Source organism: Ursus arctos, unplaced genomic scaffold (assembly GCF_023065955.2).
Source record: "Ursus arctos isolate Adak ecotype North America unplaced genomic scaffold, UrsArc2.0 scaffold_2, whole genome shotgun sequence".
Taxonomy (NCBI): Eukaryota; Metazoa; Chordata; class Mammalia; order Carnivora; family Ursidae; genus Ursus; species Ursus arctos.
The window spans coordinates 87,982,811-88,003,342 of NW_026622874.1; the positions used below are offsets into that span (position 1 = coordinate 87,982,811).

General features: G+C 53.3%; 3 protein-coding genes across 7 annotated transcripts; all 3 read right to left on the reverse strand.

Annotated features, from left to right (window-relative positions):
• Positions 1-5,048: 5,048 nt before the first annotated feature.
• Positions 5,049-15,853, reverse strand: ZNF689 (zinc finger protein 689). 5 transcript variants are annotated; one of them, XM_057315028.1, is made up of 7 exons: positions 15,601-15,853; positions 15,303-15,445; positions 14,380-14,484; positions 12,409-12,453; positions 9,615-10,655; positions 9,265-9,378; positions 5,049-7,947 (listed from the first exon to the last, which is right to left on the reverse strand). In XM_057315028.1, the coding sequence occupies exons 5-7, from the start codon at positions 9,817-9,819 to the stop codon at positions 6,785-6,787; spliced, it is 1,482 nt and encodes a 493-aa protein (XP_057171011.1). In that variant the 5' UTR covers positions 9,820-10,655; positions 12,409-12,453; positions 14,380-14,484; positions 15,303-15,445; positions 15,601-15,853; the 3' UTR covers positions 5,049-6,784. The 5 variants fall into 5 exon arrangements, with proteins under 5 accessions (XP_057171011.1, XP_057171009.1, XP_057171012.1 ...); XM_057315026.1 differs by having other exon boundaries at positions 9,615-12,294; XM_057315029.1 differs by lacking the exon at positions 14,380-14,484.
• Positions 15,387-18,386, reverse strand: LOC130544237 (zinc finger protein 135-like). Its single transcript, XM_057315122.1, has 3 exons — positions 18,356-18,386; positions 16,993-18,084; positions 15,387-15,445 (listed from the first exon to the last, which is right to left on the reverse strand). Exons 1-3 carry the CDS (start codon positions 18,384-18,386, stop codon positions 15,387-15,389), a joined length of 1,182 nt encoding a protein of 393 aa, XP_057171105.1.
• Positions 18,096-19,550, reverse strand: LOC113267690 (zinc finger protein 688-like). Its single transcript, XM_026515807.4, has 2 exons — positions 19,080-19,550; positions 18,096-18,883 (listed from the first exon to the last, which is right to left on the reverse strand). Exons 1-2 carry the CDS (start codon positions 19,273-19,275, stop codon positions 18,582-18,584), a joined length of 498 nt encoding a protein of 165 aa, XP_026371592.3. The 5' UTR covers positions 19,276-19,550; the 3' UTR covers positions 18,096-18,581.
• Between the last annotated feature and the right edge of the window lie 982 nt (positions 19,551-20,532).

Sequence of the window (20,532 nt, forward strand, 5' to 3'; positions counted from 1 at the left end):
ACTGCCACCCTTTCCGGATGAACTTGGAGGGAACAATGTGAGTCAAAAGCACAACAGGCAGCACCGAATAATGAAAATTGGGGCATCTCACTAGAAAAATATTAAAAGTAAAATAAAAATAGGCATACAGCTAAAGAGGAATATTAGACTTAAGTTAAATATATGTGTTGAAAATTTAAGGGTAACTTCCAAAAGAATGTATAACTTTCAAAGAACAAGGGGTGAAAACCTGCGTAAAGAGAGACTATGTAGCAAAAAATCAGTAAGTGACAAATTGGGAAAAATATCTGCAAATTATATTCCAAAGGACTAATTTCACATTAAAGAAGACAAAGACTAACAACAGAGAAATAGGTAAACAATATAAATGACAATTCACATAAAAGAAAATACATGGGGCTCCTGGGTGGCACAGCGGTTAAGCGTCTGCCTTCGGCTCAGGGCGTGATCCCGGCGTTATGGGATCGAGCCCCACATCAGGCTCTTCCGCTAGGAGCCTGCTTCTTCCTCTCCCACTCCCCCTGCTTGTGTTCCCTCTCTCTCTAGCTGTCTCTATCTCTGTCGAATAAATAAATAAAATCTTAAAATAAAAGAAAATACAGCAATGTCTTAAAGCATTGGAAAAATAATCACTCATAACGGGAACGCAAGGTAGAATCCCATGGCAGTATTTTTCAGCTTTCAGATGAGCAAGGATCAAAAAGTTTACTGATGGGGGAAGAAAAGTTTGCTGAAGAGGGTGGGCAGGGGGAAAGAAGTGTGCTGACACTCCTGTCCCAAAATAGGCCCCCCTCATCACTTTCATGCCCTCACCCTGCACTGACCACGTCCTGATACTGTTTGTCTTTTTCTTTAGCCTGGAATCTCCATGAGGGCAAGACTGTCTTTTCCACTATTGCGTTTCCATCTCCTAGAACATTACATGGCCTGTGGCTATTGCCCAAGATACTTGTTGAATGAAGGAATGAATGATACACTGTGTTTTTGGAGGTAGAGGCATTCCCACATATGGCTGATGGGAGTGTAAATTCATTCAGCCTCCTTGGAAAGTAATTTGGTAATAATTATTAGAATTGCAGATACAACATTCATGTATTTGTTCATTTTTTAATGGGTACATAGTGTCTGGGAGGATGAAAAAGTTCTGGAAATAGGGGTGGGTTGTCCAACATTGTGAATGTCCTTAACGCCACTGAACTTAAAAATGGTGAAAATGGTAAATTTTATGTTTATTTCACCACAAAAAAATCTGCAGTTTTGTACCTTCCACAGCGATTTAAGAGACCAACTTTTTTTACTTCCAAAACTTATATCTTGAACACCATTTATAGGAGATTTGTACGAAGTATCCTGTGACTACAATATTTTATTTGCAAGAGTGACTCCTGGTTCGCAGCAGGCAGGACCAGGAACACAGACTTACCACGTGGCCACAGCTACAAGCGAGCTTACCTGATCCTGTTGGGACACCTTTTATTCTAGGGCTCCTGTCCCTTTCACAGGTATGTTGAATTTCACTTTCAACTTTGTAGGAGCATTTCCTGGTTTTGCTTTTAATGACATCTAAACCAGTAACTTTTCTGTGTTTGTTTATTTATTTTAAAGATGTTATTTATTCATTTGACAGAGAGAGAGAGAGAGCACATGCAGGGGGAGCAGCAGGAAGAGGGAGAGGACGAGGCAGGCTCCCCTCCAAGAAAGGAGCCCAATGTGGGGTTCAATCCCATGACCCTGGGACCATGACCCGAGCTGAAGGCAGGCGCTTAACTGACTAAGCCCCCCAGGCACCCCTTCTTCGTGTTTGCTGTTAAGCTTGAATTCACAGGACCATTATGATACTTTTTTTGCATTTTCCCAGTTTCTTGACCAGTTGTTCTTGGAACTTGGGGGGAAATGTATACATTTCCCAAGAAACGCCGAGAAGGAATTCCTACATGTATACACACTAGAAGGAACCCCAAGAGGCACCAGGAGCACTAGAAGAACATGAGGCATGAAAGCTAAGTTATGAGAGAACTTCAGTGGGAAAACTAAGATAAATAAGAAAAAAATTAAACTATTGATTTGCTAAGTCATGAGGCGTCTTAAAGGAGTTTCAGTGGGGCACTACCTTGTCTAACAGCCGGCTTTGGAGTGAGAGCTGGCTTGGAACCCTGGCCCTTAGGTTTACCAGATATGTGATCCTGGACAAGTTATTTAATGTATCAGTGAGCCTCAGTTCCCTCCTCTATTAAAGGGAAATAATACCTACTGTCAGGTGTGCAATTTAAGGTTACCCATTGTTTCGTGGATGCTGGCAGAAGACAAGAGACTCCAGTGTCCTAGACAAAAGACCTTATTCATGGCACAAAAGCCACCTGAGTATCATGTATAAATTGGCTCTTTTGCCTCCTAAGCCCCACAGAGGCAACAGGGAGGGGCCTGACGGATGCTGGGCACACCGCGAGTTGCGCTATGGGGGAGGAACAATGAACCTGGGGAACCTGGTGTTTTAGGGTAAGTAGTAAGCAAGCTGCTCTTTGTCCCACACAGAGACACTACTTCTCCTTCATGGTTACTTAATGCAAACACAGCCCTAAGAAATGGCTGGGGAGAGAGTAAACGAGTCGTCAGGGCCTTGTCGTTTTGGTTTTTTTCTTTCTGTACTCTAGGGTACAGCTTATTAAAGGAAAAGGATACGGATTAAAGTCAGCAAACGGAAAAGGTGCATGGGGCAAAGCCCGGGAGACACCAGACACGAACTTAGAAACTTCCAGGTGTCTTTGTCCAGTGGAGTTGCACAGGGATGCCCTTTATGCTCCCAACAGTGACTTGTGACAATACGTGTGAACTGTTGCCAACCAGAGAAGCTCACCCAAGCCTTGGTGTCTAGGGTTTTTATTGCGGAGTCAGTTACACAGTCGTGGAGTACTCACGTGACTGACCTCAGCTACTGACTCCGTCTCCCAGAGCAAAAACAGGCATTCATCAGAAACCACATTGTTAGGATAAACTCATCTGGTCAGACTGGTACAGCATGGCTCTCGAGGCCTCCGGCATACGAAAACCCCCTAAGCGGGCAAAATATTACAAGGGCTCGGAATTGATCTCCCAGGAATGAGCTAAGTGCCAGTACTGAAGATGAGCTTTCTTTGGAATGTGCAGGGTTTGAGCAACCTAGGCCGGCTGAGTTAACCCTTTTCTGTTGTTTTTTGTTTTTTTTTTTTAAGATTTTATTTATTTGTTTGACAGAGAGAGAGACAGCCAGCGAGAGAGGGAACACAAGTAGGGGGAGTGGGAGAGGAAGAAGCAGGCTCCTAGCGGAGAAGCCTGATGTGGGGCTCGATCCCAGAACGCTGGGATCACGCCCTGAGCTGAAGGCAGATGCTTAACGATTCCCCCCCCAGGCGCCCCAGGTTAACTCTTCCGTACACGGCTGATCTTCACGAGTCCGCTCCCCTGTGAACTACGGTGATGTTTTGGATCTCCGAGAATTAGAATGTGTCTAGATCCAATGTCCAGTAATCCCTGAAAACTCTAGTTACTTCCCCTTTTCCTGTGCCCTGCCACCCTGGGAAATGGCTGCAGGTACATTTGGAAAAGGCTAGAAGGAAGATAGCATGTTTTTGCCAGTATAACATAGGCCTTCATCAAGGGACTCAGCCTTTCCTCATTCAGGAGGCTCTAGGTCTGGAATCGGCTCATCTCACAACTTGCCAAAGGCAAGGCCTTGCTTTTCTGGCATACTCAGCAAGATGTGGTTCAGTGCGAGGGCCACGTGGAAGCACATCTCTGAACTACCCTGTGGGGTTCTCATACACATTAGATCAGACTGTATATAAAGTGCTTAACACAGTACCTGGCCCATCATGAATACTCATCAAACTGGCTACAGTACTGTTGCAGGAGGCCAAAGATTCAGCGAATGCGGGCTACGGTTTCAAGACATTTAGCTGAGGGGCGCCCGGCGGGCTCAGTCTGTAGTACATGCGACTCTTGATCTTGGGGCTGTGAGTTCGAGCCCCCTGTGGGATGTAGAGATTACTTAAAAATAAAATCTTAAAAAAAGATTTTTAGGCTGGCATGTGTGTGTTCCAGGCAAGAGAGGGACTCTGAAACCATAAAACTAAGAGGCGAGAAAGAGTAACAGACGTAGCAAAGTCCCCGAGAGGGCAGATGAAATCTCGCACAGCTGTGTTGGTGAGCGTAGTGCCGAAGTAAATACCGGTAAATGTGGAGTCTAAGAGTTCCTATTTGAAACCTTGGGTTTCTTAGTGCAAGAGAAGGTAGTCACTGGTTAAGGACGTAGGGAAGACTAAAGTCCTACTGAAGGCTCACTGAGGTTGGAGATCAGGAAAGGCGTCGTGCTGGCTTCTCTCCGCAGCACTGCAATTCTCCCCTCTCCACAGCTCATGGGCGATACATCCATATTGGGACAGTGGATTAGTTCATTCTTTGGGTGGCAAGTAGCAGAAACTCAAACCACGTGAAACAGAGGGGGAACGAATTGGAAGGATAATGGCATCTCCCATCTCCCAGCTGGTCATGGAATGGACGCTGGGACCGAAGTGCCTTAGGGGACCTAAGAAGCTGTAGCTCGTCTTAGCCCTCCACTGACCGCAGACTGGAACTTGGCCTCCGAGTCTTATGACTTACAATCTAGGCCCGAAAAAATTACAAAATTCCTAGATAAAGACTTGGGTCAGCCTGGTGATAAAGGTAGAATGGCCAGGGGTGCCTGGGTGGCGCAGTCGTTAAGCATCTGCCTTCGGCTCAGGGCGTGATCCCAGCGTTCTGGGATCGAGCCCCACATCAGGCTTCTCTGCTGGGAGCCTGCTTCTTCCTCTCCCACTCCCCCTGCTTGTGTTCCCTCTCTCGCTGGCTGTCTCTGTCAAATAAATAAATAAAATCTTAAAAAAAAAAAAAAAAAGAATGGCCAGCTCTAACACAGGGCTAGGCAGACATTCGAATAGCTGTTAGGATAGGGCAGGTCTCCATCAGAACCAAAAATTTTTACCCAGTCAAGGACCTAGACTTCTATTTTATAAACAGTGACTCCACAAGGAACATCATTTTTCGACATTTTAATGAGACCCAATCTGGTATGACCCCTGTCTTGGGGGAGCTCATCCATTCATCCAAGGAGAAACAGACAAATAGTTACAATGCAACTCGCTAAATACCAGAACAGAGGTAATTACAAACACTGTGTTGCCCAGCTGCTCTCCCACTTTGGGGCTGAGATTTGGAGAGCTGAAGGAACAAGCAACAGGGGCAGGAACATGACCCACTCCAGCTGTTGAAGAGGAGCGAAGTCATGTTCAGAAACTCCAATTTGGTGCAGCTACCCAAGGCAAAGTGGTAGGCCTTGTTCACTGAATGCGGTAAAGCTTTACTGAGCAAATACTCAGGGGTGGGTGCCAAGGAGGCATGTCAAAGATTAAGACACGTTGCTGCTGCTGCTCCGGGGAGCTTCTGTGAGGAAGGCAGGCATGAACACAACTCGATGACTGCAGACTCTTCCTGCCCTGTCCTCAATGACTTAACTTTCTACCCTCCTTGAACGGCCTCATCTGACTTACTGAGGACTCATGAAAGGTTCTGTGCTGATGTCTCCTTATTCGATTGGGAATCAGGGAGGAGTAAGACCCAGGTCTCAAGGATTTCTAGCCACTGGCTGCCTGGAACTAATCCAAATCCACTGGAGGAAGTATGAGCTGGTCCCAGTTTTACCTCTTGCTGCTGGCTCAGCTCCCCTGCTTCTCCTTCAAGTCAGTCTTCTCCTAAAGCTCACTTTGCCTATGTCCCAGACCCAACTTGAATCAATTTTCCAAACACAGGGGGCAGAAGACTTAGCTTCACAGTATGTGGTTTAAAAAAAAAAAAAAAAAAAGCTTAGGTATTTATCTGCAACCCAACGAAGCCCTGCTACAGTGTCAGCAGCCCTGAATTCAGTGCAATCTAGAGCTGTTAAAACAAGTAGGGACCAAGGAGGTGGACAGGGCACACTGTGGTGCCGGCTTATTTTTGCATGACCCTTTAAAAGGGACATTGAAAAACCGACACCTGTTTGGAGAAAGAGCACGCGTGGGAACTGAAACCCTGTCTCTAAGGAAGGACTGACCAAAAAATGCTGTTTAATTTGAAAACGTGGGCAAAGCAGTTGTGATTAAGTGATCTGAAACGCTGTCATGTAGATGAAGTATTACATACTCTGGGCAAGGCTTCTAGGGAAGAATAGGTTCTTAACCGCCTTCTAAAGATCAGAGCTATCCCACCATGAAATGACCTGCCTTGTGAGGTAGTGAGCTCCCTGTCAAGGGAGGTTTAAAGCAAGGGTAAAAAAACCACTTGGCAGGAGTGTTGAAAAAAGGGGGCTAAAGCAGGTTTCTTTAAACGTGATATGGAGGAAGGGGCAAAGTAGGGCAAGATACTGCCCCCCACAAATGGGATTCTCCTGACTGTTTGCAAGGGGACAGGTGATCCCTGTATACACACGCTAGAAAAGCAAACAGCCCCTCAGACAGATGGGAGAACTTTCAGCCCTGATATCCACACACGGACTTTCTCTCAGGATAGGGCAGCCTGGAAAACCACCACGTGATGTCACCTCTCCTAACGGGACTGTGTTCTAGACACATCCGGTAAGGCAGCCGGGGGGGTGAGATACACTAAAGGTCAGGTCTCTGTCGCAGGAGGCCTGGGCTTTTGTCCTGACTCTGCCTTGTATGACCCGGGGCTTCTCCTTCCCTTCTCTGGGCCCCTCCATGAACTGAAAGGAAAATCTACCGTCCTTTTCCCGTAACTAAAGGGCACTGCCCTTCTGGCCGGCGCCCCCGGGAGCAGCTCTGGGACTACACTTGTGCACGGCCAGAGACCACCGCTGGCGGAAGCAGCGGCCGCACTCCAGGCAGGGGAAGGGCTTCTCCCCGGTGTGCAGCAGCTGGTGCTGGGCCAGGTGGCTCCACTGCGCGAAGCGCTTAGCGCACAGGTCGCACGCGTAGGGCCGCTCGCCCGAGTGCACGCGCCGGTGACTGGCCAGGAGTGACGGGTAGGCGAAGCGGCGGCCGCAGTCCTCGCAGGCGTGCAGCTTCTCCTCGGTGTGCGTGCTGCGGTGGATGGCCAGCGAGCCGCTGCGCCGGAAGGCACGGCCGCAGTCCGGGCAGGGGTAGGGCTTCTCCCCGGTGTGCAAGAGCTGGTGCTGGAGCAGCGTGCTGCGCTGGGAGAAGCGCGCCTCGCAGTGCTCGCAGGCGTACGGGCGCTCGCCGGAGTGCACCCGCCGGTGGCTGACCAGGCGGGAGGACGAGGAGAAGCGCCGCTCGCAGTCCGGGCACGGGTAGGGCTTCTCGCCGGTGTGGATGCGCTGGTGGATGACGAGGGCGGTGCGCTGCCGGAAGCGGCGGTTGCACTCCAGGCAGGTGTAGGGCTTCTCGCCCGTGTGCGTGCGCTGGTGGATGGCGAGCAGCGAGGGGTAGGCGAAGCGCCGCCCGCAGCTGGGGCACTGGTGGGGTTTCTCGCCGGTATGCGTGGTCCGGTGATTGGCCAGGGACCGGCTCCTCCGGAAGCAGCGGCCACAGTCAGGGCAGTGGTAGGGCTTCTCGCCCGTGTGGATAACCTGGTGCTGCGAGAGGTTCTTGCGCTGGGAGAAACGTTTGCCACACTGGTCGCAAACATAGGGACACTCGCCAGAGTGTGCCCGCCGGTGACTGACCAGCAGGGAGGGGTAGGAAAAGCGGCGCCCGCAGTCCGGGCAAGGGTAAGGCTTTTTCAGATTCTGGGCACACTTGTGGCTCTCCAGGGCCAGACGGTCGGGGAAGGTGCAGCCACAGTCAGGGCAGATGGGGCCCCCAGATGTCTGCCTGGGGATCAGTCGGGGCTTGCTGGGCCGCCGGCCTCGCTTGCCCTTTCGGGGTGCCTCCTTAGGTGGGAAGACTTCCTTCTCTCCGTTCTTCTTTCTGGTTCTGGTTTCTGCAGAAACACAGGGAGAAAGTAATTTAACAACTACTGGGCCCCTACCCTTGCCTATGACAGCGTTACAGGTTAGAAGACAAACAGACCCAGCCCGTCTTCAGGGAGCGTTAGTGCCACTGGCATCCCACTGGGACACACTAGTACAGAAATGCGGAGGACATTCCAGGAGTCCCCAGCTCCATCTGGAGAAGTCGCGACGTGTTTCTTGCAGGTTCTGCAGGCTTGAGAAATTAAACATTTGTGAAGAGGTAAGTATAAGGCAGGAAGTGGGCACACGAGGTATGAGCTGACACGGACTGGGCCAGAAGGCCCCTCGAAGCCAAATGGTTCTCAAATTTTATTGTGCTCAGAGTCACTTGGACGGCTCCCTGAAACAATCTGGGATTCAGCGGGTCTGGGATGGGGCCCAAGAATTTGTATCTCTGATTCTTTCCAGAGTGATGCTGCTGCTGGTCTGCCGACCACATGCTCAGAACCACCGCTGTTCAGGACTATTATCCAATGGTTCTCAACCCTAAACATGCATGCCCATCACCTGGGGCTGTTAAAAAAGGAGTACAAGGTCCCAAACATCCATCAGAGTAAATCAATAGTTCTGGGTCCAGGAATCTGTGTTTTGTTTTGTTTTGTTTTACCGAATTCCCCAAGTGACTTAGAGATAACTGACAGCCATTTGACAACCTGCCATGACAAAAACTGAAAGGTTTTAATCAAGGAAGTATCATGGTCGGATCTGACTCTTGGAAAGAAAGCCCTGGTCTCAGAGAATCTAGCCCAGAAACGGCAGCCCAGATGCTTCCATTCACCCCTGTGGGAGGATCTGGGGCCGTTCTACTTGAACGGCATTAATCAGAGCCTTGCTTGATCCGAGGAGAACGCAGATTCCTGCACTCATTAGGGGTCACCCCGCCAAAAGGGCAGAAAGAGGCTCCTGCACCCCAGGCAGCTGTTCCCCATGAGATCCCTCAACCCAAATCCAGAAAACTCAGAGAGGTACCAAGTGTCTCAGTCAGAGCACAGTTCAGGGCAGACTGGGGACGGGGATCTTGGGAAGGAGGCCAGAGGGTAGCTCCTTTTAAGAGCTCACGGATTCATTCACAAGATAAAGAACTGCGGACCCTTAGTTTGCAAACTGACTTGTAAATCGCTCTATGGGGGACCCACCCACCACCATCAGAGAGACAAGCCCCTGAAGCTGTGAAACAGTCCCAGTAAATAAAGCATTATGCGGGGGCCAGAGGCACCCCTAGCCACCAACCCTCACAGACTGAGCAGCTAGAGGCTGTGGGCCCTGCACACGCATTGTTCACTCACTTCTTTGGACTGTTACCCCCCTTGGGCACTCCCGCGGATCCAGGGCGGCCGGTTCCCACTCATCAGTATTTCGTTCCAACCAGGAGATGAGGGCTGGTTTGGGACCTGCGCACCCTGGGGAAGGAGAACCAGTCAGACGTCCAGCTCCTAAATGAGGCTGGGTAAAGATCTACCCGGTGTCATCTCCTACCAAGCCCCTGTCCTCCTCCCCTGACACTACCTGGTCACGGGCCAGGTCCCTGGACATTCTGGACTCCCTGCCGTCGCCCCCCACCCCACCCCCCGCCCGCCCGCCCCTAAGCTCCTCCAACCCTTCGGGCCCCGCGGAAGCGAACTGGGCCGGGCCTCACCGAGCGCGCCCAGGTGGCCGTAGGTCTCCCGCATCACGTCCCGGTACAGGGCTCTCTGCGCGGGCCGCAGACAGCCCCACTCCTCCGGGGAGAAGTACACGGCCACGTCCGCGAACTTCACCGCCCTCGGCCTCCTTCCCCTTCTCCGGCCGGGTCCGGCCTCTCCTGGTCCCCGCGCGGAGAGCGGAGCCGAAGGTGGCGCCATTGGACCCCAGAAGCCGGCGCCACGGCCTTCCCTATCCCGGCCTGGACCCCTGGCGGACCCCGGGATTTGGGAGCCCCGGCCGGACCCGGGCTGAGCGTGCCCGGGGAGGCCCGTAGGGAATCGGAATCGGCCGCCTTGCGGGGCTAACGGAAACCTTTTGCTGTTATTCAGGAAACTCCTGCCCGAACTTGGGTGAAAGGCACCGGAAAATGCCTTCGGGGAAGATGGCGGCGCTGCTACCGCACCGCCTTAGCCTGGAACACAGGCAGCTTCCAGCTATCGATTTTATTGACCGGAGCGCCATGCCGGCTTCCTAACCTCTTTGCCCTCAAGTGTGATGGCGCTGCGATTGGGCTTCACGCCCTTTTTCCCCCCCATTGCACGCGCTCATTGGGCGGCGGCCGAAGATCGGGCGTTCTGATTGGGTGCTGTCGAAAGCGGCCTGTTTGAACGAAGCCAACGGTAGCGTAAGGGCAGGAAGCCGACCTTCCGCGCCGGGTGCCTGCAGCCAAGTCGGAGGCGGGCGGCGGCAAGCTGGCTCGGTGTCAGTGACCGGCCCCTCTTCTCTGGCAGGTGCTGCCTCGCTGAGGGAGGGAAGGATTTGAGTGACGGAGCCACTCCGGCCAACCCGGGGCTGCGATTACCCCGGGAGGCTTTCTCAGAATTGGACGACTTCCTCGTTGCCCTTTCGGGAGGGAAATTAACGTTGGCGTTTCCTGAGCGCAGGCACCGTTCCCCGCTTACACATTTCATCTTTTTATTTTCTTTGCCACCATCGTGTGAAGTCATGGTCATCATCCCGCTGTACTGATAAGGAACATCTCAGAGGGATACTGCTAGTTAGGAGAAGGAACAAAGATTTGAGCCCGGGACTGACCGGGCCTTTATTCAGACCGCGGAACTCGGCTCCCTTCCCCCGCACTATCCGAATTCGCTTGTCAACAGCCTGTTCTCAGGTTCAGTCTTCTGCACATCTCTCCATCCTTTATTTCTACATGACATCTGTCCAGTGTACAAAGCGTAGTGCTAGGCAGTTTGGAAATAAGTCATGCACCGTGCTCTGAATGGAGTTTAGAGTTGAGTGAGGCATATGCATCTACAACTAATAACAGTGCCGCAAGCATGTATGTGAAAGGTATAGGAAAATTGCTGATGGAACCGGTCAGCCCCCACTCTTGTGTAATCGAGCAGCGTTTCACCAGCTCAGGGTCATCTCCCAGGGGATCTATATGTCATTTGCTACATACTTCAGCTGGTGACATATCTCTCCAACCAATTAATTTTTAAAGCACCTACTATGGGCAAAACACTACCCCAAAGCCTGCAAGGAGTAAAGACAACATGTCAGGAATTCACAAGAGAGCAAAGGTAGTAAGAGATTCCAAGGAAGATGACTTTGAACAGAGGAAGTAGGAAACACGCACAACTGCAGTAAACATTGAGTTCTACTCCTTTCCAAGCAGAGTGGCCGGTTTATTGAACAAACTACTAGGGGAGCAGGTGTCAAGATTGCCAAAATGGATAAGACAGAGTCCCTCTGAATGACCTTCCAGATGGATGCATCAGGTGGGAAATGAGTTTGGGGTATGAATGGGTAGGATTTAGGGAGGGCAGTGGTGCTCAATGTACATCCGTTGAATAAACAGCTGAATTCCATGGCTGTAAAGATCTCTGGTACAAAGACAGGAATTCAGGAACGTTCTGAGTGTGCAGGGAATGAGGACACTCCCTGATGCAGTACAAAATACTGTTAGGGTAAAACTGAAGGATCAAAGGGATAGGTTGGCGCCAGACATCGGATGGCCTCATCTGCCCGTGGGAAAGCTCCAAATCAAAACTAGAGGAGTGGATTCCCTTCCGGTAATGTCTTCAGAAAATCCCTCTCGTAGTTCACTTGCAGGGCAAACTGATAGCTTTGCGTCTATGCTTTCTGCCTATACATAGTTCCGTTTGGAGAAATAAGAAGGTAAACTTAGGCTGCTAAGAAAATACAAAGGCCAGTGCACAGCAAACCATTTCATTTCGAAGGAAGTGACTGAACAGAAGGCTGGAAAGGAATCTGCGGACATTTTGCCTCAATGGTAATGATGTGCTGTCGATGATGCTGACATTGAACAGGAAGGATGACTGACCCCTGAGATGAAAAGGTGCTGAGCCCTCTTCCCGCATGCAGGAAATGGGAGGGCAGGCTAGACCCTGGGCTGGAAAGGCCCCATTTGGCCTGGCTTGCCATCATCTTGGTGGGGGGTACTAAAGCAGGACCTCGGAATCAGGCAGAGTCAGAGGCTCTCAACTACAGGGAAACATTTTGGAGAGAGGAGCACCCAGGACTTAATGTGAGAACAGAGGTTCTTGCCCCTCTTCTGTATAAATTCCTGGATCCACACTGGGCACAGGGACAAGCCGGGCTCCTCTTGAAGATTGCCCACTATAGAGAAGGATGGAGAAGATCCAGGGAGTCTGCACACCAAGAGGCTATATAAAGACCAAAGACACCTTGTTTTGGATTAAGGGCAATGGTGCTGAGGACCAAGTACGAGGTGCCGCCTTGTAGGCACATCGTTGTAGATGACCGCAGCTGAAACTCACCTTCCAGGGGCGCCCGGCTGGCTCAGCTGGAGGAGCATGTGACGCCTAAAAAAAGAAGAAAAAAGAAACTCACCTTTCAGAGTCCTTATGAGGGACAGTTATCAGATGGTAGAGTGGCTTGCCCAAAACCTGTTAGTAAAGGCAGGGATGAGATTTGAACCTAGAATGTTCTCCACATTCCACGGGCAGCTCTAAACTGGGTGCAAGGCTTTGAGATTAATTTCTCCTTGTTTCATGCTCAGTGAGAGGGAAGTAACTGGCCGTGCAACCTTTGATTATAGCACACATGGACTCCACCTTATGGACTAATGGAACCCAGCCTTTGCCTCGAATGTCGTTGCACCATAAACCCAGACTCCAGCAAGCAGTGTCAGTCCTGGGAGAAAGTCATGTCATGGATAATGAAGGAATCTTACCTTTTCTTTTCTTTTTTTAAAGATTTTATTTACTTACATGAGAGAGAGAGAAAGCAGAGAGAGAGAGAAGCAGGCTCCCCGCTGACCAGAGAGCCTGACATGGGGCTCAGTCCCAGGACACTGAGATCATGACCTGAGCCGAAGGCAGACTCTTGACCGACTGAGCCACCCGGGCGCCCCAAACCTTACCTTTTCTTAACAGATTCACGTAGTCTAGTTCCAGCCTGTCTGTGCCTGGTGAGGTAACTCACTGGAACCTTTCTGATTACCTCTATATCCTGTTCTCTGAAGGAGGACGTCAAGGCATCAGAGACCTTTACACTTTCTACATCTCCCCCTCCCCCTTCCCTCTCTCTTCTGCCTCTACTCGCTCTGTGTGGCTAACACTTGGTGACAAGGGATATCTTCCATCGTAAGCTTCACAGCACCCACACTTCTGGAATTTATCTAATACTGGACATGAACTGAGGGGTCCTGATCTCCAAGGGGGGAGGCTGGGGCACAGGTCTCCCACACCTTGGCCTCGCCATGTTTGGGTTTTGGGGGGTTTGTTTTGTTTCCTTTTTTGTTTTTTTAAAAACAGCAAGCAAGCATAGGGCAGGGGGGCGAGGGACAGAGGGAGAGAGAACCTTAAGCAGGCTCCACGCCCAGTGTGGGGCTCGATCTCACAACCCCGAGCTCATGACCTGAGCCAACATCAGGAGTCCGACGCTAACTGAGCGAGCCACCCAGGTGCCCCTTGGCCTCTCCATGTTCGCACGATGGCTTCACCGGCGGGCTTTCTGGGCAGACTTTCTCTCCCCGCGCTCAGGGCCGGGAAAGGGCCTCTCATTAGCGTGGATGTGCCCGTGGGAGGGAGACGCAGGAGGAGCAGATGCTGTAGTCGGGGCAGGTGTGGTTTCCTGGGTGTGTGCGCGTCTGTGAACAGCCAAGGGCGCGTGGCACAGGCACCACCTACCTCCCCAGCTCCCGGTGGCCAGCACCTGTGTCGGGGCCTCACGGGCGCACAGGGCCCTGCTCGGGCGGAAGCAGCAGGTGCAGTCAGGACACAGGTGTGCCGGGTGTGGAACAGCTGGTGCTAGACCACGTGAGCCCTCTGGGAACAGGGGACACTGCATGAACCCCCCCCCCACACACACACACGGGGACGGTCACCAGAGTGGATCCGCCTGCGTCTAACAGTGAGGGGACGGCAACAAGCCACCCACAGTCCAGACGTGTACAAAGCCTCTTCCTTAGGGAGGGGGCCAGCGCCCTACTTTTTCAAAAGCACCAGCCACGCTGGGGGCAGGGGAAGAAGGTCTGGCCTGGGTGGCGGGGCTGATGGCGGGGCAGGTCCCTGCACGGCGACAGCAGCATCCGTACTGTCACAGGGAGAGGCTGCTTGGCACAGCGGGCCTGCTGGGGGCTGGCCAGGAGGAAGAGGACAGCCCAGACATGGGTACGGTTTCTTTGGAGCCTGACAGCACCGTTATCCTGTGGCTCGGGAGCCCTGAGGCCGTATCTGGCCATAACTCCCCCCACACAGCCCCCCAAGGTGAGCACCCTCACTGACCTCAAAGGAGTCTTGTCGTGCTGCCTTATAGGGTAGCCCCTCTCGCACAGGCTGCATTAAGTGCCTTCACCCCCATCTCTCCCTTCTTTTCTTTACTCTTGCTTTCTGCACACACAAGAGAATTGGAACTAAAGATTGTGGGGTGCTTTGACTTACCACAGACTCACCCTGTTCATCCAGGGCAGAAGGACCTAAGGGTGAAGCCCTCACCCAGCGACGGCCCACCTGCCTCCAGCAGAAGTTTCCCATTTTCAGAAAGAGGACCATCCCTTCTCACTGCAGGCCTCCGGAACTGTAGAGGTTCTCATACGGAAGGGCTAAACTTTTTTCAGAGGGAAGCTGCCACCTTTTCCTGGTTCAAGACCTTACATATGGACATTTCAGTGGAAACATTTCTCAAAAGACACACCTCGGTGCCTTTGGAGCACACAAGAACACCCTATTTTCATCCTAAATGAAAGGTGGCAAGGCATTAAATTCTACAGAGGGCTCTAGGCAGGTTCCATGGCAGGATATGCCCTGAGAAACAGGGGCAGGCCAACAAACCAAAGTGAACCTCTGGCCTCTTTCCAAGGCCCGTGCATGTTCCAAGAACCATGCATGCTCTCTAGGCTTAAGTTAACTAAAATGAAAAACTCACTTCCTTGAGCACATGAGCCACATTTCACGTGCTAAATGGCCGCCTGTGGCTAGTGGCTTCTGTGTTCCACAGCACAGATAGAACATTCCCGTAATTGAGGAAAGCTCTATTAGAAGCTATAACCTAAGTACTCAGAGGAGTGAAGGCAAAAGACCTCAAACCCCAACTGTTGCCTCTCTCCGATCCCCTGTTGGGACCAGCGGGACCTGCTACCCTTGAACACAAGGAAGCCTCCAGGTCTGGGAAAGAAAACAGTGGAAGAGAAGGTTCGTCAGATTCTTACGAATTGGGGTCTTTAAAGAGAAGGGTGCGGTGTAGGTGTGGCTGGGTGCCTCGTCCCCTCCTCAGGATCCTCGGCCTCGGGGCTTCACACCGCCTTCTTTCTCTCCAGCCAGGAGATGAGGGCAGGTTTGGGGCCTGCGAATCCTAGGGGAGAAGAAGCCGACAGCGGACAGGGTGAGAGGTTGGAGCCTAGACAAGGCGCTTCCTGTGCAGGGGTGGGTACAGCCTCGTGAACCCAAACACAGAAAACCCTCCCCAAAAACACACTCAGGCGCATCCAGACCGAGGCCTAATAGTACCCCTTTGCGCTAAAAGGCGGAGAAGGGGAGGGCTGGGACCCTTCGGTCACGCCCAGGTGGTCCGGGGTCCTCCGCATCACATCCCTGCAGAGGGCCCAGTGCGTAGCAGCAGATCCATAAACCCTTCGCCCTCTATGATGATGGCACCGTGGGGCTTCACGCCCTTCTCCCTCCCGTGCACGGTCATTGGCTGGCGCGGGGCAGGAAGCCAAGAGCCGCGTTCTGATTGGGACTTGGCCAATCACTCCTTGGAGGGAAGCCGCCTTCTTCCTGGAGCGCCAGCCAACCCGGGGCGCGCATCCGCCGAGCACAGGCTCCGAGTCCCGCGCGGTGTTGGGCCAAGTGTGCGAAGGGACGGCGGTGCGCCCACAGCGCCGCTCTTCCTCCCGGGCCGCCTCGGCCTCGGCCTCGGCCTCGGTCTCGCCAGAGCCCCATCTGCGTCGCTGTGGAGGCTCCCTGCCGCCTCGGCACTCAGACTTGAACGACGCTCGAACTTGGATTAAGCCCGCCTGAGCGCTGCTCTAGGAGCTGGGTGCAGAGCAGGGAGCTAAACAAAGTCTCCCTGGCCATGGACGTTACATGGCTGTCCACAGCCTTCCAGGTCCTCGGGTCTCCGCTGGGTTGGACCCAAGGTTTAGTCCCAGAGCACCTGCAGGTCTCCGTGTCTCATGATGATTATACGTGCCATCTCCAACATAATGCTGGGGGCTGGAAAGAGGTGGCACCAAGGGTGCCTGCTCTCGGTGGTGCTTACATCTACTATATAAGCAAAGGTCTGGGTGCCTAAGCCACAGGGACACACTCCAGGGAATTATGGGGCCGTCTCTCCCCTCTGAGTTGAGCCCAAGAAAAAATAAGCATTGTTGAATCACTTCAGGAATAAATAAGGCAATAATACTTTCTAACTTGCTGTAACATATGAAAGAGCTAGGAAATTTACATTAAAAGCTGTTTTCAGCAGGGGTGATTGGGGTGAGGCTGTCCTCAGTATTCAAACAACTCTACTGTAATGTGCAAAGCTTGGAAGGATATACACAAGTGAGAAATATTGCACTAGACAGTTTTAACTGAATATATATTATTTAATCCTCACAACCACCTTGGGGGCAGTATTAATGTACTCATAGTCAGAGAGAAGATGATGCGAGGGATGAGCCAAGATCGAACAAGAGATAAACTGGTTCAAAGCCTATGATCTTCCTCTTACATTCTGGCTCCTGGTCCAAGCTGAAATTTGTTCTCCTGAGATCTAGAGTTAGGGGACACGCGGAGCTGACACTCGCACTACTGGAACATATTGGGAAAATGTCGGAAGTGTACTGATGGTTCCTGACCCTCAGGGACACGGGCCTGGGCTGGGGGGCGGTAACAGAGGTCTGCCACCCCTCTGACTTGTCCTGCCTGTATGATGGGTCCATTGGTGGGCTTCCAGGGCACTCTTTCGTTTAAAGGTTTTCCCACACTGGGAACAAGGGAAAGGCCTCTCAACAGAATGGATGCGCCTGTGGCTGTTGAGGACACAGGACGAGGTAAATTGGTGCCCACACTTGGGACAGGAGTAGGGCTTCTCCCCTGTGTGTGTGCGTCTGTGGATTGCCAGAGAGCCGCTCTGCCGGAAACAGCGGCCACAGTCAGGGCACTCATAGGGCTTTTCCCCGGTGTGAATGAGCTGATGCTGGAGCAGGTTATTTTGCTGGGCAAAGCGGGCACTGCAGTGGGCACAAGGGTAGGGGCGCTCACCGGAGTGGACCCGCTGGTGATTGGTCAGGAGGGAGGGGTAGGCGAAGCCCCGACCGCAGTCCGAACAGATATGGGGCTTCTTCCTAGTATGGGCACGCTGGTGGATGGCCAAGAGGGAAGGGTGTGTAAAGTGGCGTCCACACTCAGGGCACACGTACGGCTTCTCCCCCCCATGTCTGTGCCTGTGGATGGCCAGGGCCCCAGTCTGGCGGAAGCAGCGGCCACAATCTGGACATGAATACGGCTTGTCCCCCGTATGAAGCAGCTGGTGCTGGACGAGGTGAGCCCTCTGGGAGAACTGAACCCCACAAGGCCCACAGACATATGGACGGTCTCCAGAGTGGATTCGCCGATGCCTGACCAGCATCGAGGGGTAGGCAAAGAGCCTCCCACAGTCTGGGCAGGAGAAGGGCTTCTCCCCTGTATGGATGCGCATATGGACGGCCAGGTTGCCTCTTTGGCGGAAGCAACGTCCACACTGGTCGCAGGGAAAGGGCCGCTCCCCCGAGTGGACCCGCTGGTGGCTGGCTAGGAGGGAGGGGTAGCTGAAAGAACGGCTGCATTCCAGGCACGGGTAGGGCCTCTTGGGAGTCTTGTTGCACGGCGGCCCAGTGTCTGTGGACAGCTGAGCCAATGGACGGCTGCAGTTCCTGAAACCAGGAACCAGCCTGGCCTTCTTCACAGGGACACCCTCATGCTCCTTGGCCCCGATTTTGCTGCTGGCTCCATTCTTTTTCTTGCTTTCTAAAGAGACAAGAGGATTGAAACGGAATTGTTGAGCGCTTGCACGATCATGCCTGCGTTTTCTCTCACAATGGGGAGATGGAGGTGAAGGGAGCAGCAGCAGGGCGTTCCTGTGTTCTAGACCCTGTTTCAGAGCCCCCAGGCTCATTTCAGGCAGCAGCTCCCCCTTCCATGGCCCACAGGCCCTTTTTCCCCCTTGGGTAGGACTTGGGAAATGGCAGTTTTGTCAGAAGGTGAGGGATTGTACTGCCTGCTGGAAATAGGCAATCACCTGTCGTGTTAAAGCCTCTAAATGCAGGCATTTCTCCAGGGACAGAGATTTCTCCAGGGACTGGACGGGATTGCAGGCCAGTGTATGTAAAAATAGCAGTCACCCCCTGGGCCAACATTACCGGTGTCACTGAGTGAACTTCTGGCCCCTTTCTGAAGTATGCAGACACTCCAGGAACATAGAGGAAGGCTCAGTACATTCTATCCCCAACTTCTCTTCCAGCTACCTAGCTGTCCTTGACCCAAGGAAGGCACCAGGTCTCGTAAAGGGAACTTTGAAAGAGAAGGCTCAGAGGATTCTTACCAACCGGGGCCTGTAAGAGAGGCTGTCTGTGGGAAGGAGGCTGTGGGAAGGGCCTGCCTGTGGCTCGCTCCCAAGAGATGCTGCCGTCCAGCTCAGCCCCACTTTCCTCACCTATCCCAGATCCTGGGTGCCTCGCCCCCGCCTCGGGATCCTCGGCCTCTGGGCTCCACACCTCCTTCTTTCTCTCCAGCCAGGAGATGAGGGCAGGTTTGGGGCCTGCGAATCCTAGGGGAGAAGAGGCCGACAGCGGACAGGGTGAGAGATTGGAGCCTAGACAAGGCACTTCCTCTGCAGGGGTGGGTACAGCCTTTTGAACCGGAGCGAAGACCACCCCCAACAGCAGAAACTCAGGCGCGTCCAGACCCGAGTCTAAAAATCTCCGTGTCACCAAAAGGGAGAGAAGGGGCGGGCCGGGCCTCACCGAGCGCGCCCAGGTGGCCGTAGGTCTCCCGCATCACGTCCCGGTACAGGGCCCTCTGCGCGGGGCGCAGACAGCCCCACTCCTCCGGGGAGAAATACACGGCCACGTCTGCGAAACTCACGGCGCCCGGCCTCCCTCGCCCGGACCGGGTGTCCCCCTGCCCGCCGGCGAGGCGCGGGGACCGGGGCGGCGCCATGGGTCCAGCGCTTTTCCCTGCGGTTCGCCCTCGGGTCCGGGGTTCTAGACGCGGCGGAGCGGAACCCGGCCGGTGCTTGGGCTCAGAGCGCCTCCCAGGAGGCCCGAAGGGCACCAGGACCAGCCTCTCGTGGGGCCAGTGCAAACCCCTCCGGAGTTATTCTTACGGGTCCTGCAAGGACCTGGGTTAGAGCACCGGAGGATGCCAGCTGCCACGGCGGGAGCACTGCAGACGCTCACCCACCCCTCCGCTGCGCCAGGGCTAGACACCCTTCGCCCTCAAAGATAATGGCACCACTGGGCTTCACGCCCTTCTCCCTCCCGTGCACGGTCATTGGCTGGAGCGGAGCAGGAAGCCAGGAGCCGCGTTATGATTGGGTCTCGGCCAATCACTCCTTGGAGGGAAGCCTCCTTCTTCGTGGAGCGCCTGCTAACCCGGGGAGCTCACCTGCCGAGCACCTGCTCCATGCCCCGCGGGGTGTCGGGCCGCGCGTGCGAAGGGACGGCGGTGCAGCCCCGCTGCCCGGGACTCATAGCGCCGCTCCTCCTCCCGCGTCGGCTCGGCCCCGGTCTCGCCAGAGCCCCATCTGCGTCGCTGTGGGGGCTCCCTGCCGCCTCGGCACTCAGACTTGAACGACGCTCGAACTTGCATTAAGCCCGCCTGTGTTGAGCACTGCTCTAGGATCTGGGTGCAGAGCAGGGAGCTAAACAAAGTGTCCCTGGCCATGGACGTTACATGGCTGTCCACAGCCTTCCAGGTCTTCGGGTCTCCGCTGGATTGGACTCAAGGTTTAGTCCCAGAGCACCTGCAGGTCTCCGTGTCTGACGATGATTAAACGTGCCATCTCCAAACATAATGCTGGGGACTGGAAAGAGGTGGCGCTAAGGGTGCCTGCTCTCAGTGGTGCTTACAACCCCGTGAGGTAGACACACAGATATAAAAGGTCTGGGTGCCTCAAGGGCTGGAAAAGCCCCGGATTGGAGCCAGCCGTCCCAAGGTAATAAAGACATCATAATGCAGTGCAGATTTCATCCCTAGCTTAGCTGACTTCTCTAAGCATCTGAGGGCAGGCCGGTCGGCCTCTTGCATATTTCACCTCCGCTGACATCCTTTTTCCAACATACTGGTAAACCTGTGAAGATTCACGAGGAATCTACCATGAGAAAGCCACAGTAATAGCACTGACACACTCCAGGGAATTATAAGACAGTCTCTCGCGGGAGTTGAGCACAGAAAAAGACAAGCATTGTGAATCAA

Coding starts and splice junctions, on each gene's coding strand:
- LOC130544237 (XM_057315122.1), bottom strand. CDS start 18,386: ATGCCTGCATTTAGAGGCTTTAACACGACAG. Junction 18,085..18,355: donor TAGAGGCTTTAACACGACAG/GTGATTGCCTAT, acceptor TTGTCTCTTTAG/AAAGCAAGAAAAAGAATGGA. Junction 15,446..16,992: donor CCATCATACAGGCAGGACAA/GTCAGAGGGGTG, acceptor CTTCTCCCCTAG/GATTCGCAGGCCCCAAACCT.
- ZNF689 (XM_057315029.1), bottom strand. CDS start 9,819: ATGGCGCCACCTTCGGCTCCGCTCTCCGCGCGGGGACCAGGAGAGGCC. Junction 9,379..9,614: donor CGGCCACCTGGGCGCGCTCG/GTGAGGCCCGGC, acceptor CTCCTTCCCCAG/GGTGCGCAGGTCCCAAACCA. Junction 7,948..9,264: donor GGGGGTAACAGTCCAAAGAA/GTGAGTGAACAA, acceptor GTGTTTCTGCAG/AAACCAGAACCAGAAAGAAG.
- LOC113267690 (XM_026515807.4), bottom strand. CDS start 19,275: ATGGCGCCGCCCCGGTCCCCGCGCCTCGCCGGCGGGCAGGGGGACACC. Junction 18,884..19,079: donor CGGCCACCTGGGCGCGCTCG/GTGAGGCCCGGC, acceptor CTTCTCCCCTAG/GATTCGCAGGCCCCAAACCT.